This window comes from Lathamus discolor, chromosome 8 (assembly GCF_037157495.1).
Source record: "Lathamus discolor isolate bLatDis1 chromosome 8, bLatDis1.hap1, whole genome shotgun sequence".
In the NCBI taxonomy this organism is placed as follows: Eukaryota; Metazoa; Chordata; class Aves; order Psittaciformes; family Psittacidae; genus Lathamus; species Lathamus discolor.
Window position 1 is genome coordinate 19,108,929 of NC_088891.1, and position 26,271 is coordinate 19,135,199.

Sequence of the window (26,271 nt, forward strand, 5' to 3'; positions counted from 1 at the left end):
TGAGGAGCCCGCGGGTCCTCCCCGCCGCTAGGCGGCGGTAGTGTGTCTGCTCCTGCTGTCCCCGCCTCCTTATGGCCGGAAGTCCGCCGAGGACCTCCGTGGCCGCGGCTCGGAAGCGGAGGTGGCGGCTGGCGGCGGCGCAGCCATGGAGGCCGCGGAGGGCGGCTTCGTCCTCAGCAACCTGGCCGAGGTGGTGGAGCGCGTCCTCGGCTTCCTGCCCACCAAGGCGCTGCTGCGCGCCGCTTGGTAAGGGGCGGACGGGGGGGGTGGGGGGGTGGTGGTGTGCGCGCCGCCGTGGCGAGGGGCGGCCCCGCTGACCGCGGCGCTGTTGTTGGCAGCGTGTGCCGGCTGTGGAGGGAGTGCGCCCGTCGGACGCTGCGGGCGCGGCAGCGCCTCGCCTGGGTGTCGGCGCTGGAGCCGGGCCCCGCCGACAGCCACGCGCTCGTGCGCGCCATGGCCCGCGAGCTCGAGGTGGGTCCGCGCGCGCGGCCGGGGCTCGCGCCTCGGGGGGGGAGGGGAGGGGGAGGGGGAGGGGGGGGGGGGCTCCCTCGGGGGGGGAGGGGAGGGGGAGGGGGGGGCTCCCTCGGGCCCCTCCCGCCGCCGGAGGAGCCGCCGGGCCCCGCAGGCTCCTGCCGCCCCCGCTCCCCCGCCTGTCCCCCCGCAGAGGGTGCGCGTGCTGCCCCAGACCGTGCTGTACATCGCCGACGCGGAGACCTTCAGCGGGCACGAGGACTGTCACGAGCAGAAGAAAGGTAACACCCCTCCCCCCCCCCCCCCCCCCCCCCGCCCCCTTCCAGCAGCGCTTGAGGGGCGCACAGGGTGAAGCCGGCTGGAAGGGAATGGCAAATGGCATCTTAGGGTGCATTAGAAAGGGAGTGGTTAGTAGGTCAGGAGAGGTTCTCCTCCCCCTCTACTCAGCCTTGGTGAGGCCGCATCTGGAATATTGCGTCCAGTTCTGGGCCCCTCTGTTCAAGAAGGACAGGGAATTGCTTGAAGGAGTCCAGCGCAGAGCCACAAAGATGATTAAGGGAGTGGAACATCTCCCTTATGAGGAGAGGCTGAGGGAGCTGGGTCTCTTTAGCTTGCAAAAGAGGAGACTGAGGGGTGACCTCATCAATGTTTACAAATATGTGAAGGGTAGGTGTCAGGATGATGGAGCTAGGCTTTTTTCAGTGATATCCAGTGATAGGACAAGGGGCAATGGGTGTAAACTGGAGCATAGGAAGTTCCACGTTAACATCAGGAAGAACTTCTTTACTGTAAGAGTGACAGAGCACTGGAACAGGTTGCCCAGGGGGGTTGTGGAGTCTCCTACACTGGAGATATTCAAGGCCCGCCTGGACAAGTTCCTGTGTGATGTACTGTAGGTTACCCTGCTCTTGCAGGGGGGTTGGACTAGATGATCTTTTGAGGTCCCTTCCAACCCTTGGGATTCTGTGATTCTGTGAATGAATGCTCTGAGTTACCCTCCCGTGTGACGAGTGGTCTTAACCCGCACCAGGGCAGGTTTGGATGGAGCTGAGGAGCAATTCCTGCCCCAGAGGGTGCTCAGGCATTGGAACAGGCTGCCCAGGGCAGGGCTGCAGGCACCGGCCCTGCAAGGGTTCAAACACCGCGGAGACGAGGCCTCAGTGCCATGGGTTAGTGGTGGCCTTGGCACTGCTGGGGACGGTTATAAAATCATAGAATAGTTAGGGTTGGAAAGGACCTCAAGATCATCCAGTTCCAACCCCCCTGCCATGGGCAGGGACACCTCTCACTAAACCATCTCACCCAAGGCTCTGTCCAACCTGGCCTTGAACACTGGCAGGGATGGAGCATTCACAGCTTCCTTGGGCAACCCATTCCAGTTCCGCACCACCCTTACAGTAAAGAATTTCTTCCTTATATCTAGTCTAAACTTCCCCTGTTTAAGTTTTAACCCATTGCCCCTTATCCTGTCACTACAGTCCCTGATGAAGAGTCCCTCCCCAGCATCGCTATAGGCCCCCTTCAGGTACTGGAAGGCTGCTATTAGGTTGGACTGGATGAGCTGAAAGGGCTTTTCCAACCTGGCTGATTCAGTGATTCTGAGTTTGAATTTCCTTGGAAAGTAGATATTTTGCAGCAAAATCTGCAACCATGTGGTACTGCAATTGTGTGAAGCACGTCTCATGTTTTGTTACATAGACGAGTTCCTTTCCCATTCTGGGGGATACAGGTTCTGTTTGCATGCCAGGAGCCCTGTGCTCCTGCTGGTTAGTATAGGTTTGCCATGTTGTTAATGGGATAGCCACTGATGGGCAGCATGGGACTGCTGCAGGGTTTGTCTCGGTACCCATCAGAACCATTCGTTTTCATTTCTTTCTGCCTTTTCTTTTTAACAGCCAGGAAAAGAAACAGTAAAGAAACAGCAATTGCACTTGAAAAACTGTTGCCAAAGCGATGTCAGGTTCTTGGACTGGTCACTCCAGGGATTGTAGGTAGGAGGAAGATGTGTGGTTCTGTGAGAGAGCAGTATGAAGGTGTTTGGTGTATCACAGCTCTCTGCCAGGTTCTGTTTATCACGGTTTTCTCTGCTTTTGAAAGCATAGTCCTGAACTGATGGAGAGTTCTCACTTTGATTTCCACGTTCTGCTCCCACCTTGGTCACTGGTAGCTTCGGATTTTAAGGAGGTCTCAGGGTTGCTGTTAAGTCATGCAGAGCTTAAAATCTTACTTCGTCTGATGCCATTCTAATTAAAAGGGTTGATTTAATTGAGCAGCCAGCTTATTGCTGGCACCTTAATGTAATAGTTGGGTGTTTCTTGGATTTTTCTGTATTTTTCAGTCTCATATACTGCAATTAATCATATGGGACATCCTCGGTATGTACCTGTGTGTTATGGTCTAACAGAGGGCATACTCAGTAACTCTGGACAATTCACAACCTCCCATGGCAGTCTGTTTTCTACTGTTTCACTTTTTTATCATCACAAAGTTTTTTCTTAGTTTCTTATCTCAAATTCTCTTCCCACAGCATACATAGGGTATTTGTTGTTACTGGCATAGTTCAATAATATGCTCCCAGTATTTGTGTCAGTTTGCTCTATGCTGTCATCACATGCTTGTGTGTTAAAAATGTCAGTTTGCTCTATGCTGTCATCACATGCTTGTGTGTTAAAAATCTGCGCGTGCTTGCATGCCTGCAGAAGTTGGCAGGGAGGCCGGAGGCAGCTGTATTGTACAGTGCTTGTTTTCTAACTGTTGTATGTTTGCTGTGGCTGGCGGAAATGTCCACATACACCCGTGTCTCCGTGTCCAAAGTGACTTGAGCACAATCTAGAGCCAGCAGGACTCCTGCATGCTCCATCTTTCCAAAACATCAAGCAAAAATATCAGAACAGTTGTTAATTGGGTATGTTGCTATGGAAATGAGCTGTCATATTTCACGTCACCTAAGCTGTTCTGCCTCTGAATCTGTTTTAGTGTACATGAGAGTATTGGAATCACTCAACACAAGATGTCTGCTTTTGTATCTTTGTAGTTACCCCGATGGGTTCAAGCAGCAATCAGCCTCAAGAAATCGAAGAGGGTGAAGCTGGGTTTGCTTTGTTGTTTCCCAAAATTGATGGGGTGAAAATTCATACCTTCCATTTTTCTAAAGATGTAAAGAGCAGGGTCTTTGATGAAAGTAAATTTGCTGAAGCAGGTACGTTCTTTTCTTTATTTGGGCTGTTCTGAATTACTGTATTCCTCCTTTGGGTGCTAGTGTGGAGTTACAGGTGGAACCAACAGCTTCTGTGACAACTTCATTCACAGAGCACTCTGTAGAGCTGCAGCTGGTAATTGTGTTGGTGTTCTTCCTGTTCTGTGGAGCATTAAGGTCGAGTTATCCTGAATATTGATCTTGGATTACCTCTCTTAGCTTTCCAGTGGAGCTGTTAAGTTTTGAGCAGTCTCTAGTTAGTAAAAAATAGAGATGAATGAGTCTCTCCCCTTAGGATCTCTGAAACAACTTTACGTCATTTGGTGGTGTAGCAAAGAAAGAACAGGGGACAGCATAGTTAAATAAATTCCTCGCATTGTGTCCTTAGCAGGGTAGGTAATTTATGAAGAATAATACAATGAGGGTTTCTTGAGTCTTCTAGGGATCTGGCAGTTTCTACCTTGGGGTAAGCAACTGTCTGATGTGTGTAATTTATTTAGTTCTCAGGTAAAGATATTTACTGTGTTGTGGTGGTTCTTGAATAATGTATAAACATATGCTAAAGAAGCGGAAAGCTTTAGGAAGCAGATGTAGTTGTTTTTCCTTGCTAGATTCTGTTCAGAAATTCTCACTTAGGTCAGGAATGTAGCCCAGCTCCTGAATGCTGGGGCAGTTTCTATATTGCTTTGGAAACTGCAGCAGTGAAAGGCCGTTACTAAAGGTTCGATGTATTGTTTGAAGAGAGGCTGGGATGGTTGGCTTCAGGGGGCAGGATTTAAAAACAGTAAGAGGATTGGTGTTTGTGGGTTTGTTTGTAGGTCTGAAGAATAACCCAGATCTCCGGGTGGTTCTTCTGTTTGGCTACAACTCCTGGAAGCCTGGAGCTACTCGATTTCTTCATCAAATAGTCAATCCTTTGAATGAAAAAAGTATCATCCTGGCTGGGGGGCAAGTGGAGAGCTTTACATCATTGACCTCTGAGAAGTAGGTATCTTTTTCAAGGTAAATTATAAAGAAGATTAAAACTGGAAGAAACACTCCAGAAGCCATAGCCGTTTAGTTATGTCATATTAGAAATGTCCATTAACAGCAGTAAAATAATTAGTTTTTGTGAGCGATGGAGTCTAGCTGCTACACTGTCATCTAGCTGGAAACTTTGTATTGCAAACAGGATTCTGGAAATGCAGCTATGAGGAACTCCTGGCAAAGGAGGTTGCCAGCTTCAGCTGCCCTATATGTATCACTTGTTGCTACAAAGACCATTCAGGTGAACATTTTGTTTTTCCATCAGCCTGGGTTTGGTGTGCTCCAGGAGCACACCTAATATGCCACCACTGCTGAAGGACATAGCACTCACAGCGCCCGGCTAGATCTCATCCAGTTTAAACCGCTTCCCTTGCCAGGATCCCTGCAGGGCAGATTTGGGCTTCCACTGCTACAGCTGCTCTGCTGCACAGAGCAAGCCCTTTGTGCCGTCTGATGTGCTGGTGCATCCTCACTGGAGTGCCCAGTGCTGGGACATGCAGTGCAGACAGTGCCACAGGCTCCTCGCATGCCAGCCTAGATCTGGACTCCATAGCAATACCAACATTTTCCTTGTGTCTGATTTATGCTGGCTGCAGCATTACTTCAGTTAAGAGAGCTGGCTGTATATTTAGTTAGTGCTAATAAAGCTTAAGTAGATAACTGCTAAAACTAGTGTGTCCTGCCTAACCAGGCAGACTTAAAGCAGTGTGAATCTGAAGCCATTACTGACTGCTGCCCTGGATTGATATGTAAATGCCAAGTATCTTTGTGTCTGAAGTTTAACTATTAGTTTAGTTGGAATTAGAGAGCTGCAACATACACAAACTGCTGAATTTGGCATGTATTTGAAAGGTAGGCATATGCTTAATCCTTAGTAATGGATGTGAAAATTTTTCCTTGTGAAAAGTTACTAAAAAGGGGAGAAAAAAAAAATTCCAAACTCAAAGGTTTTGGTTTGTTTTCTAACTGTGTGGCTTTCAGCATCCCTAGGATGTTGGTCTGCTTTGAAACCTGCTTCTGCCGCAGCAGGACTTTATTCAGGTCGAAGTGGTCTCCCTGAGTGTTCTCTAACTCGGTGCCTGTTGCCTTTCAGTAACAATGCCCAGCCCGGTGATGCCTGTGGTGTGGTTGGGCTGGCTTTCAGCGGTCCCCAGATCCAGAGTGCCACTGTTCTGTTAGACCAGGATGTAGCTGATGAGAGGACAGCAGAAGCCGCCATGCAGCGTCTCAAAGCAGCAAATATCCCTGAGCATAACACCATTGGCTTCATGTTTGCGTGTGTTGGCAGAGGATATCGGCATTATAAAACCAAAAGGAATATGGAAGCAGATGCATTTAGGAAGTTTTTTCCAAACGTTCCCCTCTTTGGGTTTTTTGGACATGGGGAAATAGGATGTGATCGAATAGTTACTGGGAATTTCGTATTAAGAGAATGTAATGACATAAAGGATAACCTGCTTCATGGCTACACTACCGTTATGACTCTTATTCATCTTGGGTCAACTAAAGCAAACCAAGCATAAATATGTTTTTAATGTTTCAGTGAGCTGTTTGTTTCACTCCAGAAAGCTGAGAAGTGTGGAAGAGTGGACATCTTGCAGGCAAAGCCCCTTCCAGAGCGTAAACATCTTTTTGGTAACATTATCAAATCTTGTAGCTGGAATAGAGTTTAATATAGGATACCTGCGAGAAAGCTTTGCATTTTGTGTACAGATCAGAATTGCAGGTGAGTTGTTATTTGATGGAATTCTGCAATTGAAGAAAGCCTCTTTCTTCCCGAGTGAAGATGGTTTGCACAGATGGCCGCTGGAGTCCAAGTACAACATGTAGAATGAACTGGTACTGTGATGTGCTCTATTTATGTATGTAAAATAGTCCAGAAAAACTGCTGCTGCACTCTGAAATACCGATGCACAGAATCCACCATTTCCTGGATTTTTTTTGCAAGAGAGATGCACAACCTGCCCGGAATCCTATTTACAAACCCAAATGGTTTTATTAGATGAATGAAAATCTTTAGAGGAAAATAACAAAGTGCTCATTAAATAAAGATGAAACTACCTAAAAGTACCTTGCCCTCTATTCTTAGAGAAAGAGCTCTGATTTAAGGAGATGTCCAGTTACAAGCTCAACATGTCTCACCATCTTGAACTGAATTTCAGTTGTCTTAAATAGGTGGTTTAGAATAATGTCTGATACTTTGTGTGTACCAGCAGTTTCAGTCATGGTGTATTTAATATTACACAATCAAAATGTATTGGTTGCCTTTTAGATTCTCTTGTGGCGTGATGCTCTCTGTTACAAACTTACAAATCCAGAGTGCTAAAAATTAAGACATTAAGACTACCTGATATCTTTTAAGTTGCTTTAAAAAATTGGTTTACTTTGAAATTGCAGGGCATGCACCATCTGGCTCTGTTCTGTTGGTATAGAGCCTTTAAACAAGACTTGTGCTTTTCCATGTTTTTCCTGTGCTTTTACACCAGGTTTGATTGCTGCAGCTGGAATGCAGTATTGTAGAGTTCAAGTGAGTAGATTCATTATAGTCTTACTACAGCTAATAATATATTTGGTTTTTAATTCTTTTCTCTATTTTCACTTATTAATAGAGTTAGATGAAAATAAGATCAGTTCCACCACACCCAGAAATTCCAGATTGGGCAGCTGGCCCCTTTTCGGCGTAGTAAAAAGAAAGTACTTAGCCCTTGTTGTACAACAAAATAACAGTATTTTTCTTTAGATGTAGCAAGTAAGACCTCAGTTGGCAATTTTTTGCCCATATGAAGTTAAAACTTTCCCTGACGCTGGCCTAGGGAGCCTGTCTGTCCTGAGAGTTGCCTTCAGTGGGTGCTGAGCACAGGCAGCACTTTCCCATGGCTAAGTTGGTGATATTTAGGGGTTTTTTAATTAGAAGACAGAGAATGAGTTGTGAATTCCCAGTGGCCTCCTAGGGATAGGAGATAAGTGTGGGTGTGAGCTGGAAAACGTTTAGTTGCTGCATTTATTAGGAAAGGTGTTGGAAAATGGAGTACGCTTGAATTTTAAGAGAAGCCTCTCAGTGGGAGGTGGATACGTGGTTTTTTTTCATAGCTAGAATGTAATGTCCAGCCCTTTCTGTCTGCATAAGCTACGTGTTTAACAGGATTCCGCTTGCTGTCAGAATGAGTTCAGGTTAGTCAGCATCACTACTAATGTAAGCCGATGAACTTTAACTAACTTTTTGTAGTAGTACAAGTAGGTGAAGTATGATCAACCACGTGTCCTGAGCAACAGTGCAGACACATCCAGAAGTGTCTGAAGAGGCAGATCGTAAGCTCCAGCAGTGGTGCAGTGAAACAGGCAATGATAGTTTGGCTTGAAGGGACTGATCATCAGCAAGGTCCTGTGGCCGGCCATCCTGTAGCTGAGGACACTTAAGAGGTAAACATACAATACAGAAAAGATGCTGGGTGGTGGAGAACCCCAAGAGCGTGCACCAGAGACCCAGATCAGCTCCTCAATCTTAGGCAGTGGGGATGAGCCGTAGGGACCCCAGAACCATGCACTGCAGGGCTGGAACCGCTATGCTGTGCCTCCCAGACTGCGTCATGTCCTCCAAATGACAGGGAAGTAATGTAATTAATAAAATTGCAACATCTGTGATTAAAGTGTTTCGTTATCCACATTCATTTTGCCTCCACACTGTCATTTGCAATTCAACCACCACAACTGACTGAAAGTAAAATGTATTTGCTTAAGGGGTGCACGTATCAAAAGGCAGAGCTGTGACCCAATAGAACATTTTGCAGTGCAATAATTTATACCTTTAACATTCAAAAACTAGCCATGAGGTTTTAAAGTGGACAAAGCTAGTTAAATGAATATTCAGCAATTGAGGCAAACATGAGTAGTGGGACTGCTCTAAAGATAATTGTCTGCAGTTACAGTGCTGATGGTAGTATGTTTCCACCAAGAGAAAATAATCCCTAAGTGACAACAGCTGGATTTTGTTAAGAAAAAAAGAAGACTTTCAGTCACAAGACCTGCAGGGAGGAGTGATGGTTTTGCTGACAAAAGGTAAAAGACATTCTTTTCCCCCCGTATTTTGAATATGGGTAATGTTTCGTTGCACATTTACTTTTTTTTGTACATCATTCACCTAAATGAACTAGTATGTTTCAAAATACAAGAAATAACAGGCAAGTGGTGTGATGTACAACCTTATACTTTTACAACCAAAACAGCAATTGCCAAACATACAGCTATTGCTGTAATTTTTATTTTATAATTACTAATCCAAACAAATCCCCTCATTATAGGATATTTTGCTGATGTGCAGTTGTAAGAAAGCAAGAATAATTTGATAAAGAGGAGGCAAATTATGCTATATTGTTACAACTGTACTGCCAGAAAGCAATTTCAGTTAAGAACTGCAGAGATAATGAACTTGGGTTTTGTTAGTCTCTGTGCAGGTTTGTTTTGACCAAAGTTGATTTTGGAACAAACCTTATTTCAACAGATGAATGACACTGAATCATGCCCCTGGGCTGGGAACAGTTTGCCAAGACCTGTAAATATGTAGCCCAACTTTGCATTTCAGTGTGCAGCAAAGGCTGATAAAAATGTTAAACCTCAGACTGAATTTTGAAAACACAAGTGGTTATATATGATTCTTAATCAATATTTAGTTAAAAGTCTACCTAGAAACTAGCTTGGCATCATTATCCCCGCCTCCTCCCTTAGTTTATTTTTGACTGTCTAAAAATTGAGAACATATTTCTACTAGAAGTAGCTGTTGGCTTTCATATTTATGAAAGTTCGTTTTCATGTGAGACACTAAATTTGATATCCCAAGTTCTTTGAACAGCTGCTGTCTGGCCAAATGAGAGAACAAGCTAAAACACATTTGTTCCGATGCCTACTTCTATGTTGCTCAGTGGAATGACCCAGGAAAATAACATTAAGAGATCTGGAAGTTTTCATGGTTAAAAGTTACAGATAGTAAACATGTTAATATAATTGTCTTTTATTGGGTCTTTTATATTATAATCTCTGAGCTCTGTAAACATTAAGAAAACAACTATCTCCCCAGCTGTCTGATTATTATAACATTATAGGGAAGATTATTTTTTTTGCTGTATGGGTGTTGTGTGTCGCTAAAACACATTCCATCTTAATACAGCTGTTGGATTTTGTGTGCGCAAAAGCAGATAAGGTAGCTGCTAGGCTCTAATTCTGTTGTTAACTAAATGTTATTCAAATACAAACTCCAGCACATTGTCATGTACTTTATTTTTCATACTTTTGAAGTAAACTATTGAATTTCTTACTTGAACTTTTCCCTGTTCCTAAGCCCACTTCTCAGCCAGATACAGGCTCCAGAAGAGGCTGTTTTGGATCAGTCTTGAGTGTGTTGTCTGGAATTTGTCTTCTGAACTACAGGCTCAAAGGTACGCAGCCAGGTAAACAGCTCACTTCTGCTGGTGGTGGTGGTGATGGTGGTGTGCCTTGGGCCTGTACCACAGTTTTAAGTCAAACAAATACAAGTTCAAACACTGAAATTATATTACCTAGCTACTTACATTAGAATTATTAGCAGAGAAATGGCTAATAGCTAATTGGTTTGGTTTTTTTCAAGTGCTTTGATAATTTAGGAGCAAAAACTTTGTTCCCAAAATTGCCGTCGTTACATTTCACAGCTAGATCCCCACTGAGATTAGCAGGTAGCACAGACTTCTCAAAATGTTTTGGAGTGATTCGCGTCACTAAATCAGCAGCAGTCATGTCACCTTTTCATGATACGTTTTCACAGCTGTAAGAGTTGGAAACAGCTTTTTTGAAATAAGCTCATGTTAGCTGAGTTCTCAGTATGGCAACAGCGAGAGCAAACAAATCCTCCCAGAACCAGAACTCTCCTGGAATCTCCAGATCAGGTGAAAATGACTTGAACAGTTTGAGTTCTGTGACAGAGAACGTACAATATGGATTCAAATTACACAGTCCTGTTAGGAAATGCCACTCACCTATGTTTTTGCAGCCCATCATTTGCCTATACAGAAGTTGTACTCAAAATACCATCTCTTACATTGATAGGACAATTTGAAAACAGTCTTTTAATGTGCATTGAAAAGAATGTTCATATTACACAAACTGACATAGAGGTGCATTTAGAAACTGGTTATAGTTTTAACTCGGGATGAAAACAGCAGTAGCTCCTTGTTATTTCAGGTTCTGCAGCTGCAAGTTCTGTTTACACGTCTTTAGCTAGCTACAGAAATAATTCCTGATGAAAAGTTTTGCGGAGCACCTGTCCCAACCCATGGGACTGTGTGTGTGGCGACTGGCCTGGCAGTGTTTCACGATTTATATCTGGCACTTTGCTATCCTGAAACTGATCTCTCACATTACGTACAGGTGCTATCCTGAAATTGATCTCTCGCGTTACGTACAGGTTATGTTGAACAGGTTACAATCATGAGAAAAGCAAGAGCAGACTTTGGATAAGCACAAGCAGATAATGTTACATGCTATAATGAAAAGGGCTGGGTTTTTTTAAAACATGTGTCATGCTTGGGAATTTTTGTTTGCTCATTTTCCCCTAAATAAAGCAAATAATTTATCTGGATTCTTTGGATTATTCTGTATAATCCATGATGTAGGAATATTCCACCTCTTTAAGTATATAGATGTCAAAAGAAGGCATTATAACTAGGACAGATACACTGAGCATGTGCATCCTGGTAATCTAAGTAACATTGCAGGAGAATTGTAACACAATTTACTTCTAGGTTTTTTCCCCAAACTTATGCAGATATGTCTTCATTAATCTACCTGTTTAAATATGACCATGGCACAAGTGAAAACTCTGGTCCAAACTGATACACAGTCTTTTCAGGTTTCACTCAACATAGCTTGATGTCCTTTAAATCTGAAAGGATGTTAATACAAAGGGAACTTTACTAAGGGCGTTCTTTTGTTTTTTAATGTTAAAGACTTGGGTGTCCAATGTTAAATTCATAACCACAACGTCAGTTTTGGCTAGAGCTCTCCCTTTCCCTGGGCAGTTCCTTCTAGGTACATATTTCCTGACACAGACTATGTTGAACACACAACAGCCTTAGCCTTTCAGGTAAGCTCAACTGCTTTCCTTTTCTGCCTGAACTCTGCTCCCATCAGAACACTCACAACAGAAAGCAATGGCACAGACACCATATCTATTGGGATAAATTCTCTCCCCCATTTCTTCTGGGGTTTTTTTTCTGCAGTAAATTGTGAAGTGGTTGCACCACATTGAAGGTACCTTTAAAACAGGCAGCACTACCAAATGCACTTCCCCTTCCTCCTTAAAACTTAATATAAATCAAAAGACTACACAGCAGAGAAATACTCGTTTTCTTTGAACAGCCATTTGTCCTCCTTTAGCCCCAGTATTTGGTTGGGCTACTAATGAAATACCATTATATACTGAGTAACATAAAAGCAACCTATTACTTAGGTCTATAAAAAGATTTCCTGGTACTGGCTGGCATTCCGTCCTGAAAGTCATCAAAAGATTTTTGCAATGCATTATGAAGAGATCTTTGCTACAAGATTCTGGGAGGAAAACATGATCCTCGGGTATAAAAGAATTTTTGCCCTAACTAATAATTGTTGTGCAATTATGTTAGTGGATGTTCCTAGAAAATCAGTCTTTACTTCCCTCCATAACCTTTCAGCTGGTGGAGAGGTAATTTTAAAGACAAGAGGATTTACGTTTCATGAAAACAGGAGTCAAGCAGAGAAGAGGAACCCTATTACTCATCCCTGCATATACACATAATGTTTACTTAGACTCCAGTGACTCCAGCCACAAGATTTGATCCATTGGCATCAGTGTTTCCTTAGCTTTATTGCTCACAGGACTGCTTCCTTAATTTTGTAAGCAGGAGTCACTAGAAACTGCTTTCCTCTTTTATGAAATTATATGTAATGTTGGCTACCATGTGCTTTCTGTGGCATTTGACCACCTTAAAATGAATTTGTAGCCTGATCTCATTTTGGCCTGAACATCATATTCACAAAGTTTGTGTATTGAAATAATTTTAGAAGCTGAAATGTTCTCCAATGCAATGGGTTTGAAGCAGTCTGAATTGCTAATAGTATCTGCTTCAAAGGTAAGTGTTTCATAAATCAGCTTGCATTAAAGCATGGGTTTGGTTTATTGATTCTCACTTTTTTGTACAAATTGTTTCCCATCTACTGCAAACAAGCTTGGTAACAGTGAATAATTACACCATGTCTGTCTAGAAAGCTGAGGGGGATCTAAGAGTTTATAGAGTACATCTTCAGGCCATTTATTTCTTACATCTTCTATTAATATTTCTTTCCTGAATTTCCAGTTAAGCTGGCCACAAGCCTTTTCCTTCTTCAATGAACAAAGTACACCAAACTTGAACATTATGAGGTCTGAACATCTCATGATCAATAATGTATGGAAGTTGTCTAACAGCAGTCATCTCTGACTACTTTTCACTGAGGCTGTGCAAAATGCTTTAGGTAATAATGATTCTAATGTAGTTGTCAGCACTGCTACAAGTCTCTTAAACTATCTGTTTAACAGTGGCATGTCCCTGTGTGATGAAAAACTGCTTTCATCTTTCCTAGCCTTTAAAAGACTATTATCAGCTTTCTTCAGAGTATCTGCTGAATGTTTGAAGTCCAGGAAATAGCATATAGGATTGGTTAATTTAGAGAGAAAGTGGCCTTTTAGTGCTTTATGTAACTTAATCTCTGGATCAGGTCCTCTACTTGATTTAGCGCCCTCAGTTTCTCCCTTCAGATGCTGAATTATAACTTGGACTCCAGCTTCTCTGCCATGAATCCTGTTAAGGTAGTGTATTTTCCTGTTTTGTTTTCTAGCAGCTGTTACAATACAGATTTCACTTGAGCTTCTTACCTTATACACTGTAACAGCATGTCTTTTCCTCTCTGCCTTGCTGTGATTTTGTTTATATTGATATAAAATACCCACTAGAGCATGTAGTAGACACCCTAGGAATAGAAGCTTTTTCAACATTTTCTGTCTACTTATACTTTTATACACCTCCAGACTCTTTATTTCAGATACAAGAAATCTGCATCCTGCATTTTCTCCTCTTTCAATTCCTGAAGTTTTCTCAATTAATTTTCTCTTCAATACAACCTTAAAAATCCAATATAATGAGCTGCTAGGTGATGTGCCATTATGGAAACATTTCTGATTTATGCTGGTTTCAACCTCCAGTGCTAGAAATGTGTTGAAAAGAGAATCATTCAATTCACGTTTTCTGTGCCTCTGGCTAACCAAACAGTCCTTTTGTGTTGTCAAGGCAGAAAGAGAGATGGACCATGTCATTTGGCTGCTCTTTGTCTGAGTAAGGGAATCCTGTAAGGAACCAGAGAGTGGTATATAATATACTGGGATGCTCAACAAACGGTTATGTGAATAAAACAAATAAATCTTTAGAGAAGGCAGTACTTGTTCAGCCAAGACACCTGTCTGGGTAATATTGTGTGATGAATACAATCCCTGACTTCTAGTATCTGAAATATCAACTGGAAAATTTAAGGTAAGGTTTAAATCTCCCTCAGTAGGGAGAATTTCAGAAGAAAGCAAGACAAAAATAAAACCATCAAGGAAGGTGTCTTGCTTAATGTTAGGGACATATACCAGAGAAAGGGTAAATACTCTGCCTAGGAAACTTCTTTTAACCATTGCCAATCTCTTTTCTTAATATTCTCTTCTTAATTTGAATTCAAATCTTATGCCAGCAAGCTGGCCAATACACTGGAAGTGATACCTCAGCCTCCTGTTGTCTTACTATTTAAATTAAAGAGAAAGTCAGAAGTAGTCACCAGGAGAAAGGTACTTTCCCCCTGCCCTACATCTGGTAAGTGCATCTGAAACAAGCCGAATTCTGGACATGTATCGCAAGTATAAACTATTGAATCAAGACAGTCCTCAGCTCCTCTGGGGAAATTCTGTGAAAAAGGACAATCTTATAAAAAAATCATAGTATTTCATCATGCTAAAACTGCTCTCATTATCTGATACTATCTGTGCAGTGAATAAAAGATTATTTCATTCTTCCCATGCAGTAAAGCCCAAAATTATCTCATGCTTCTACCTCTGTGGTGTTGAGAACAGTAACTTGCCATGAAAAATCTCACAAAATGCAAAAATAAATTAGTGATTTCTGTATAATTTTATATGCCTTCAAAAATACACAGAAACTCGGGAAGTGCACTTTTTATATCTTAGTTCGTCTTCTCCAAGAGGTGAGTAAGCTTCCTATTTCAGTCTACTTTCTTCTCTCATCTTCCTTGTGACATCATCCTCTACAACTATTGTGTTCTTAGGGTTGCTCTGCATGTTGTTTTCCCAGCATTCTTCCACTCTAAAGCTTTACTCTGTTATTATTTCTGAAAAACAAACAAAACATATGATTTTAATGAAAGAAACATCCTCCCCTGCCTTCGTTATGGAGTCCAGTCATTTAACTTTAAATGTACTCACTGATGCAGCCATTACTGCTTGTCCTTTCAACCAGGTTGGCACCACACTGTGAGGAACTTGTCCTTGGAATGGAAGCTTTCCTGACCGTATGAAACAAGAAAACAGGTGTCAGGGAGGAAAAACCCCCAAACAAACCACACAGAGTGAAAAAAGTTATCTAAGAAGACACAAATGAATTGAATGATGCTTCCATTGGAAAAGTGGCGTGGATCTTCTGCCATTAACTTTCAATTAATACTCAACATTTTTTAGATGCACATATTTGAGGTAGAAAAAGAGAGATTAGAGGCAGGAACAGCACTCAGCACTACATGGCTTCTCTACTGAAGTTCAAGTTCTTGCTTGGTTTCTCAGGTCTTTATTTAAGCAATTAGTAGATATCACCAAAGTATTTATCATGAACTCTTAGCATTTGGAAGTGAAACATGACTAAGGTGTTATTTTCCACACTTCCCTGAAGAGAAACAGATCTGATCTCTTGCTGTCTCTTTCCTTTTCTTATAATAGTAATTAGACATCTGCTCTCTTGAGAAGAGTCACGAGCTATCCTCCTTTCTGTCCAGTTTGTGTCCTGTGGTGATATACCTCCTCCACAAAGTCTGTTGTCTTGGACAGCTTAAGTGGCGTTATTCCTAGACCCTGTTGTTCTGCCTGGCTGAGTGCCTGTTCATTAATATTACGCTTACCTTACAGGTAATGTAGCATTTCAACATGGACTTACAACAAGGTATAGAAATGAACTGCAGATTTATTTTAGTTTTCCCTAGGGTTTTCTCTATTCCCCTAGGCTGTGGCATTCAGGTCTTTATAATGTTTTTAAACAAAAGCTAGCTTATGTGAAATCTGTGCTACTCAGCTATCTTTGTTATTGTTCTCCCAGGAACTCTTGTACAATATGTTTCTGGAGAAGGAAGGCCAGATGGACCTGCACTGATAGGTGAAATGCTTGTAGCAAAATCTGCCATTTCTTACCACAGTAATGATGTAATAGCAAGGATTTTTGCACACTTTCCTGTTTTCCCCAGGTTAAACTGATAGGCTTTATCAGAGCCACAGCTTGGTGGGGTGTGTGTTTGTTCCAAGATAGAGAGTGGCTAGAGCTGGATTTGCTCTGCCTCCATACACTCTGCTCTGCTAGCATGTTATGTAGCTCCCGGGCCTAAACACACACAAAAAGCCTACTCCAATTCAAGACATTTTTTCCAGTGTTGAACAGCAAATCACTCTCAGAAAATCAGTTCTGATTTAAAATATATATATATATGGATAAGTTTTACATTCACAATGTAAATATTTGACTTTGTTAAAATGAAGTTGTTGGCATGATGCTGTCTTCTAGTGAATGCCAATAGTTAGAAACAGCAATAGTTTTTTTATGTGCTGAGCTTGTGAGGAGGGTGGTAAACAGAACTGAACATGATCTTTAAAGATTGGGCTTCCTTTGACAGAGAAGAGATGTTTATTGCCTATGAAATAACACATTCCTGGAGAAAACATGATGAAGCAACATAGGAAGCTAATGTGCTGAACTAGTTTTCACCTTGATTTTGGGTGACAGTACAGTTCTTATGAATTCCTGCAGAATGATACACAATTTTTTGTGTATCAAAGACTTACCTTTGAGGACATATAAAAACTCAGTCTTTTCTTTGCAGCAACATTCCTCATTGTGTTTTCAGAAAGTAAATTAAAGCTACTCAGTTCACTATGTAAATAATTATATTCTCTCAGCCTGAGACTAAGATAGCTCAACAGCAGCCTTTCCCTCAGTGGGTTCCAGCGGGAGGTTTAACCCGAGACTACTGTTTATCTTTTCCAGTTTTAAGCTGCTTTTCTTCATCACCAGTCCATGACCACTTCTGCATCTCCCTTCCCTCCATTCTCTGCTGTTCCTTTCACTCAGAGCTTTGATTCCTTTCACCTGTCTTTATTTTGGTCTGCTTTCCATCATTCTCACTCTCTAGCCCTTTTAAATTCTGGTTCTTCATTATCCTTGATTCTCTCTTCTCCTTGTAGGTTTGCTTTCCCAAACCATACAAGCTTGATGAACCCTAGTAAATAATCAAATGCAGCATGAAATCAGCTTAACAGCAGATTGTTGATGGATTGGAAAAAGGAAATCCTTGGCTGATAAAATACGTGATGACTCAGCTAAACATAAAAGGAGAAGTTTCCCACTGTTCACCCAGAGCTTTTTCTGTGCAGCCATTTTCTTTTATGGGTTACTTTCACTGTTATGATTTGGTTATATAAGTGGAGCAATGAAATCTTTTCTCTCCACCCTTGTATGCTGAATGGGTTTGTTTGTAGGGAGCATTAAATGCACTTGCACATGCCTGGTCCTGAAATCTGCCCTAAGCAGACTGAGAGGAAGAAAGCTTAGAAGGGAAATACAGGGCGATACAAGTGATGACAGGGACAAGAAAATAGAACACTGATCTCCTAAATTCTAAAAGATTTTATGTGTGATTTTAGAGATTCCCTTTCTGTACCTTAAACTCCAATTAATATCTTCCTTTTTGCATCCCTCCAGATTGCATTACTGTGTACACTAGAACTGCACTAGAATCCTCTGCTGAAAAAGCCACAGAAATGCTTATTAACACACAATGGTGGGGGAGAAACCTCTGCTTTCTGATTCTGGATCGAACACACTTGTTAATAAAGTGTAATAGTGGAAACCTGATAGCACGATATTTCTCTTAACATTTTAAATTTACTATATTCTTTGAAGAGGATGAGTCAAGGATGACACAAATTCACAGCTAACCCTTACAAGTCTCGATTCCACCCTCTTCCAGAATCTTATGATTCTGCTAGATCAAATTTTGGGGAAAAATAATAATATTAGTGACAGCTGCTAACAACAATCCTTGTTTATAGAGCTGAATAGAGAGGAGTAGGCTCAAGCATAGATCGCTTTGGTCAAGAGATAAGGACTTTTACATGTCAAGTGTTTCTCTTACAGGCGAGTTCTCTAGCAGAAGATGATTGTGCTACATCAGCCTCTGAAGTGTAAAGGTAAGACAAAATTTTTAGCCACTAATGTTCTTTTACAGAATAACAGAATGGTTTGGGTTGGAAAGGACCTTAAGATCATCCAGTTCCAACCCCCTGCCATGGTCTGGGATGTCTCACACTAGACCAGGTTGCTCAAGGCTCTGTCCAACCTGGCCTTGAACACTGCCAGGGATGGAGCATTTATCACTTCTTTGGGCAGTCTGTGCCAGTGCCTCACCACCCTCATGGTAAAGAGCTTCTTCCTGATACCTAACTTGAACTTTCCCTGTTTAAGTTTAAACCTATTACCATTTGTCCTGTTGCTACAGTCCCTGATGAAGAATCCCTCTCCAACATCCTTTGTAGGACAGCTTCAACCTGCTGGTCACATTTCTTTTCTTTAGTATAAAGAAGCTGAGTGTGGTTTTAGGAGATTTCCACAGCTAGTCTGGTACATAAGAGAGGTTCAAGGGCAACTCCGTTAAGACTGAGTTGCTGCCTTTGTGTTTCTAATAAAGAAGCACTACTTCTTGTTCTGCCAGTTAGGTAAAGCTCGAGTAAATTGATTTCCTATGAAGAAGTAGAGTACTTGGGGTTCATCTTCCAACTGTCTCATAAAAGACTTGCACAGGCCTGTCATTGCTGCTATTCTCAGCTTCTGTACTTTGTAATGCAAGGCTTTTTGCCTGTAAAACTCAGTAAATGTGTCTCCAGCCTTCCCCTAAGTTTACTGTATGCAAGAGGAAAGGAATCTTTTAACAGATTATTCTCTGAAGTCTCTGCTCACTGGAGACTATTTTCCTCTTCTCAGAGACAAGCCTTATTTCTAAAGAAATACTCTCTGTACCTTTGTGAGACTTGAATATCTTTTTTCTTTAGTTAAAGCTGTATTCCATTCTAATAACTTTATAGTAATCTGTGAGTGTTGTTTAGCAAATTGCTGCTGTGGTGTTCCACAGCTAAGACAGGATTAATTTCACTAAAATGACTAAGAGGGGTATCCTCTGCAATGAGGGGTTTTAATACAAACTCTGTTTCATCAAATACTCTGGCTTCTAAATATATTCAGCTATGGGAAAAACTGGCATTCAGTGGGTTTCCATGACAGCAGCTGAGGTAAAACTAGACCAGCTATTCCAAAGGTCGCTCATTGAAAGGCACTGATCAAAGAGGCTGATTTAGCAATGTGATTATGGGAGAGCAAAGAACAGAATTGCAAGAACCTCAGGGTATCATAACCAAGGAGAAATGCAGCATAGAGGAAGGAGGAGGTGGCTGCAAGTCTGTGATAGTTAAGAACTACAGGGCCCAGTAAGTTGCCTCATAAAGGCATAAAGACATATTAACAGTATATGACAAAATGAGCTCTTACAAAAAGTGCTGTACTCAGAAAACAAGAGAGGATGTAGGAGGCTGATTTACATACACGAATGCTGAGAGTAAGTGAAAACAGTAAGATTGTGTTTGGTATAAGTGTACTCATATTTGTACGGCATCAAATGTTGACTTAATCCCAGAAACCGCTTGTGTGTTTTCATTCAAAGTCCTAATATCCCTAAAATTATACTAAAATCAAAGCTGCATCACTTGCTGTCTAGTACTGATGTTTTCTTGCTACTCAAACATGCATCATCCTGGACAAATGAGATAGTATTCTGATTTGTTCTAGATGTTAGTTAGTTAATGAACATTCACCTGGATTTATTCTTGAATTTGATTTTTCTTTAGTTTTCCTTTTTAAACCAAAAGTGGTAAAGGAATTGGGAGCTAATGGCCCCAGTTGGTTTGGCTGGCAATTGAATGCAGTGGAGCAGTTTCGGAGCTTGAAGCACTTTAGTAATTTGCTTCTACTTCTCAATCTTTGAACAACATAAGGGTTGACTAATGTTTTGCACTGTTAGCACTAGCTCTAGGTAGACTGTGAAAATCTCTCAGAAATAGGTGTACTGCGTGTCTTTTTTTACAAAGCAACTGAAAGTACTAGCTTAGAAAAGACATTGAGAATACTGCAAGCCAGTAAGTAAAATATCACAAGCAACAAGTTGAATCATCCACATTAATTATGCTGAATAACCATACAAACCTTATGGATAATTCATTACATACTTTTACATTCAAATAATTAGTACATGATTACCAGAAGAAATTTCTACTTGATTAAATAGCTTCAGCACTCTGAAGCACTTTTACCTGCAAAGGAAGTAGAATGCTCCAATTACAAGAACTCCTAGAAGAAGCAGTGAAGCCAAGAAAGCTGCGAACAGGTCACCTTTAGCTTGGGACTTGATGCTGGGCAGCAAAACTTCCTCACAGCGGGCTCCTGTGTAATTCTCAATACACCTGGGAAACCAAGTTTTATTGGGATTAGATGGTAACTTGTCATCTAATATGAAAAGCACAAAGGCTTCTTTTGGCCTTAAGGGGGAAGAGAACTTGTTACAGCATAATTCGAGGTCTGTGTTTGCTTCACAGCAAGTTTTCTTATGAAATTTCTACCCACCTCTCATTTCTGGAACAAAGGAAACGGGAATGTTGGGCATCAGGTTTACATTCTGATCTATACTCTGTTTATATCTCTAAACCGTATCTTTCTTAATATGTTCATTGGATCAGCAATATGCTTCACAATGGTGTACCTGGCAGCTACATCTGCCTCCTCCACTGGCAAGTTTAATTAATCATATCCACCTCTTCAGTATTAACTGCCCCATCCCACTGGTTCTCACACAGTGGTCATGCTTTCTTTTCCCTCTTTCATGTAACCTCCTAGCTTTCTTTTGGGGAGAGCTAGTACAGTCAGCTAAATAGATCAAGGAAATAGGAATTCATTGAGACACAGTACACGTTAAATTGCTAAAGCAGTTTACGCAGTGTAATAATTCATGCCAGAACATGTTACATGCTTGGTGAATGACCCTGTCTTGGAGAGATGTAGCTGAAAGTCTTCTCTACAATGCTTATGCACTGAGCCTCTGAAAACTTCTTCTGAAGGAGGATTAAAATGAATATGGTATTTTGGCATGGTAAAATGGTATGATATTTTATTAAAAATAAATAAAATTAATGCCTTAGTAAATCAGGTAGAGTCAAAAATAGGTTGAAGTAAAATAATCATAGAATTGTTTAGGTTGGAAGCGACTTTTAAGATTATTAAGTCCAACCATTAACCCAGTATTGCCAAGTTCACCACTAAACCACATCCTTAAGTGCCACATCTTCATGTCTTTTAAATATCTCCAGGGATGGTGACTCAGCCACTTCCCTGAGCAGCCAGACTTCATTTGTCTTACATTTTGCACTTATTCTTCTATGTTTTCTTAAGAAATTTATAGCATTACAGAAAATGGGAAGCACTTCATTCAGTAACTACATTCTCCATATATCCTTTGTGTATGTAAATTTGCTTCTATTTGTATTGCTAAAGATCTTGCTCTTTCTTGCTATTTCTGGCACTGAAGTCATAATAATCGGTGACATAAGCAATTGCATTGGCAGCTGCAAGGTATAATTTCAGACGAGGGATAAGAAGGTGGAGTGGGGAGGAACTGCCAAAAAAGAAGAAAGATGTCTAGCATATCTAAATAAGAGAAAGGCATCAACGTGAGCATACCAAGATGCATGCTTGATGTGACTCCCAGCATTGCTTCCAGTACGTTGACCACTATCTCAGTACTACTGGTCTAAACTATTGCACGGAGAATTACTACCATTTCTTTTTGGAAATAAAATGGAAGATTTAGACACTAGTTGAAAAAGAGGTAATTATCATCATATATTAAAGCTGTGCAAGTGATCAAACAGCCACCATTTGCTAAGGATAATGTGGGACTTTTCAGAGTTACTATATTTGACTGCTGGGAGAAGGAAGGGTAGGCAGACTGCTCTGATTGCTGGAGATAATGTTCCAGATATTTACTGTAGGTATAGTGGCATTTCAGTGGCCTATTTCTGAAATACTGTAGAATACTTTAAGAATAGAAGTGTAGTTTGAGTGGGGCATTGTTCTCTGGCAAGCAAGAGAGAAATGCTTTGAAAGCTGAATAGGATAACAGGGACAGAAAATGGAATATAAAATTCATAGAAGTATTCTTGAATACCAATGAAAACTGGAGAATAATGCAAGTCTAAAATGATACAGGAAGAAAAAATAAATAGGTTTTGGCATCAGATTAAGGCTTATGGAAAAGTTCTAGAGAATGAGTGTAAAGGGTAAGTCGGTAGCCTAAGAGAAAACTGAAGCAAGAGGAAGAAAAGGCAGTCCTTCTGGCTGGAGAGAGTTGCATATAGGATTAGGTAGAAGGTCAGGCTTAGAGAACTCTTGCGATATGTGAGTTGGCATGAGCAGTGCATGGAAGCTATATTCATGTCCTGGTAAAGACCATAGGGAAAAAATTGGGAATGTGATGACAGTGTAGCAAAAAGGTCACTGAGATTGTAGCCACTTTCTACTAAACAGAAAATAGGACCAGATGTTTAAGGTAGTCACAAGTCTTTGAAAGGGAAAGAAGCCACAAGGCCTAAGACTGTAAGAGGGAAACTACAGCCAGTATGAATCCAAGGTTATAGCAAACAGGAAAAGACCCACACTAAAAAAGAACATATAAAACTTAAAATGTCCTGAGTGCTGAACATATTAATTCTTCCTGGATGTAACAAAAAACAGTTTTAGAACCACGTTTTCCATGACTTGCCAGTCCAATAGTATCTGACTGTGTGCAATGGATTAGGGATTACAAAGCTTCCCAGCTACTTTCTTTAGGCTGACCTGTTGACATGTTTGCTGAAAGTGTTTCCATGCTATGTAGAAAATACTTTCATGTAACCTGCAAATGATGGAGGTTTGCACAGAAATGGGAAAATTAAAATGAGGTGTCTCTTGGTAACATTTAAACAAAATCGTAGCTAATACGACCCTACCAACAGGCTCTGCTACAGTATGGGCATTTCTGAAAATCCAGATGTTCAGATATTCGTTATGAAGTTATTAATGCTGATGTACAAACAGGGGAAGTACTGCGTTCAATGTAGAAGCAGTTGATGGATTAAGACAAGTGAAAAAGGGAAAGGTTTCTACTGTAAATCCTTTCCTAAAACCGGTGGAAAAGAAACTAAGCTGAGTTCAGTAGTTAGCAGTGGAACTCATTTATCCTGTTGCATTAGCAGAGCCCTAATAATTTCAGTGGAGTTACATTCATAGTGACCGTAAGCAAGACAGAAAAGCAGTCTCTAACAAGCAATTGGGCTGTGAACATAATCCAGACTGATGATATCTATACAGTGTCTCATAGAGGCAGTCAGTCTTACTATACACAGCCTTAAAAGTCAATAGCAGCTCATAGTTTATTTTGTTTAGAATGGATGCCAGAAAGCAGAGCACAAGTTAACCATGACACACTTGTAGTTGTTAATGTGGCAGGCAACTGTGCTTTTGCACTTGAATGAATGAGTGCAAAAACCAGAAGCCTGCTTCTAGGCTATGGTAAGGCGGAGTTGTGCTAATCTGAGTCATCTGGCCACTAGGCCAGGTATTGCACAACATCTGCATGTTCTTAGCCTCCTGTTTCAGCACATACTGTCTGTTGGCTTTAAAAGGAACTATGCAGCATTCTGAAGCTGATTCCTAAAATGCAATGAAGGTCTTACCTCCTCTAAGAAATTTCAATTTATTGTTCAATCAGATTTGAAAGACAACAGCCTCCAACGTTTGAGGTAAAGCTGTGAGACTCGAAACTCCCATTTTCAGACAGCATCCACATTTCTGTTTTCCTAGGTGCCTGCCCGCACCTGCCTCTTGTCAGATGAGATGAGCCAGCCTTAACTGTTGTATACAAAAGTACATAGGGGCTGTGCTGGAGACAAAACACTAACATAATACACCTAAAGAAATCCACAGAATCTTTCAACATAGGTTGTTCATCGAAACTACCCTTATAAGCATCAATGCAAGGTAGAAAGAAATAGACTGCATTGGATAAGGTGTCAGGAGGTGACCAGTGGGTCTGCAATTATATTGATCCTTTACAATCTGATCAGTAATTAAAATGTAAGTGTAATAGCCCTCCAATAACACAAGGCATTACTGCTGTCTCATTTGCAGATGCGGTTCATGAGACAGTGCAAGTGTCTGATTTAGGTAAGAAGGTTTCTTTCTCTTGCAGACTCTTAAGGTGGGTGTCATAAGCGAGTACCTGACAGACTTTAAACATAGAAGTAGGATTTGAGTCAGATGTGCACAAAGACTCCCATTGCTTAAGACTGTACTATGAGAGTCTTGATTTTAGTTTTTGTTTAGTCTTCCTTTAGTCAGGAAAAACCTGGATGCTTTTGGCATAAGAATTATTTGCATGTAAATATAAAGCTCTAAGCAGAAGAAGACAGCTGAAAAATTGTCTGCTTGTCAAAGCAATTCAGATTACATGGCTGAGAGCTTCAAAATCACCATAATCTTCCATCTGTAGCAGGCTCCTAAAAATCATCCTATTCCATACACTTATAAGGGCACCACGTATGTACTTGCTATCTTTTTCATAGCAAGCATGAAAAGGAATTTAAAGCCAAAATGAATAAGCAATGGCAAAGTTAATTGGAAGCCCTCAGCAGCCTTTAAAAAAGTTTTCTGTTCAGAGGAGTTTCAAACCTGTTACTCCGAAGCTGTATTCATATACATAAGGAGTTAAACAGAAATGCTACTACTCGAGAGAAGTTGAATGAATGGGTTTCTTTCCCCTAGAACTGCCTTAGCTATGAGTTTATATGGCAAGCTTTAGTGTATCTGGTAGTGATACTAATTCTGATCACTAATATTTTTCAAAAATATAATATAATGTTCCATTTTATATTTTATGTCCCATTAAAGGTAGATCTTAATAGTGGCTTTTTTTGGCTATACTTTTAGTGTGCGTTCTGACCTTCTTTCCTACCTTTCAAGCTAAAAGCAAAACTGAAAAGTACTGATTGGACACTGTTTTCAGAAGAGCCTGGGGTATGTGAAAGTGTCGTTTGGGAGGCAGAGAAAGAAGAAAAGCCCAGATGAGTGGGAAGCCCTTCACCGGCAGCTTGCAGTGGGTATATTCTGAAGGCTGACACCGCAGCAGGTGTGTCATTTGCGGGGATGTTTGAAAACGGAATGAAGGGCCCATCGCAGAGAAAGAGCCAGAAAAGGATGGGATATACAGAAAGTGATGGAAAGAATTTTACAAGATTTATTGGATTAGTATAGGAAAGATAGAGGAGAGATTTGGTTGGGGTAGAAGCAAAGGAAGGGGAAAACAGAGACAGCCTTTAACTGTACACTGAAATTCCAGGGGGATTTCCAAAGTCCCTCTTTCTCTTGCAGTACTGAGCCTGAATGCACTGCCTTCTGCGGAGTATGATCCTTTCCTCAAAAGGACAGCATTCACTGTGAAGTTCTATGTGTACTGCCCTCAGAAGCAGAGGAACTGTGCGTGGCCTTGTATCATCTGTATTTGTCTGATATAAAGAGGGCTCTCAGAAATCTGCCATTTGTAAGACAAAATGGACATACTAAAGCTTCCCCTCAGAGGACAAAATCTTTGCTTAATTCTGCACTGCATTAATTAATGGGACAGCTGTGCATTGGGTGCTGAGGCAAACAGCTTTCAGCTTCATGTATTATGATACACCTGAGGCAGCTGCTCTTCCATCCTTCTCCATTCTGCTGTGTATTTGTTTAGTACATTTGAGCATCGCTGGGTTTGAAGTGCATCTTGTTCATGGTGACAGGTGTGTCTTCTGCTGCTGAGAGCACGAACTCAGTGTTAGGGAAGGGATGAGGGAAGATGGCAGCTGAGCAACTTCATGTTCTAACGCACATCAGCTCTATTTAAAATCTGCTGATGTTGCACAGGGTAGGGTGGGTCAGCCAATGTTTTATTTCTGTTAAATCTCCACCTTGTGCATATATTCATTTCTGAATGGTAAAAGCAACTGAAACTCCAAAAGTAAGCAGTGCCTCTTGATTTGTTACCATGCTACAAAAAGCAGATTTCTGAGGAATGATGCAATTTTGGTTGTGACATTGTGAAATTACTCGCAATGATGTCAC

General features: G+C 41.2%; 2 protein-coding genes and 1 long non-coding RNA gene across 6 annotated transcripts in view; 2 read left to right on the forward strand and 1 right to left on the reverse strand.

Annotated features, from left to right (window-relative positions):
- The first annotated feature begins 82 nt into the window (after positions 1–82).
- FBXO22 (F-box protein 22) lies at positions 83–6,760 on the forward strand. Its single transcript, XM_065688745.1, has 7 exons — positions 83–246; positions 339–471; positions 665–752; positions 2,367–2,462; positions 3,506–3,670; positions 4,486–4,651; positions 5,787–6,760. The coding sequence occupies exons 1-7, from the start codon at positions 146–148 to the stop codon at positions 6,214–6,216; spliced, it is 1,179 nt and encodes a 392-aa protein (XP_065544817.1). The 5' UTR covers positions 83–145; the 3' UTR covers positions 6,217–6,760.
- An 8,116-nt stretch (positions 6,761–14,876) lies between these two features.
- Positions 14,877–26,271, reverse strand: part of NRG4 (neuregulin 4) — a 49,323-nt gene continuing 37,928 nt past the window's right edge. For all 4 annotated transcript variants that reach the window (XM_065688749.1, XM_065688748.1, XM_065688747.1 and 1 more), the window contains exons 4-6: positions 20,397–20,546; positions 15,207–15,286; positions 14,877–15,112 (exon numbers count right to left, since the gene is read on the reverse strand). In XM_065688749.1, coding sequence (XP_065544821.1) covers positions 15,096–15,112; positions 15,207–15,286; positions 20,397–20,546 — 247 coding nt within the window. In that variant the 3' untranslated portion in view covers positions 14,877–15,095. The remainder of the gene's footprint in view (positions 15,113–15,206; positions 15,287–20,396; positions 20,547–26,271) is intronic.
- Positions 18,121–25,294, forward strand: LOC136019016 (uncharacterized). Its single transcript, XR_010614700.1, has 3 exons — positions 18,121–18,227; positions 24,304–24,339; positions 25,178–25,294. It is a non-coding gene; the product is annotated as an uncharacterized LOC136019016 (long non-coding RNA).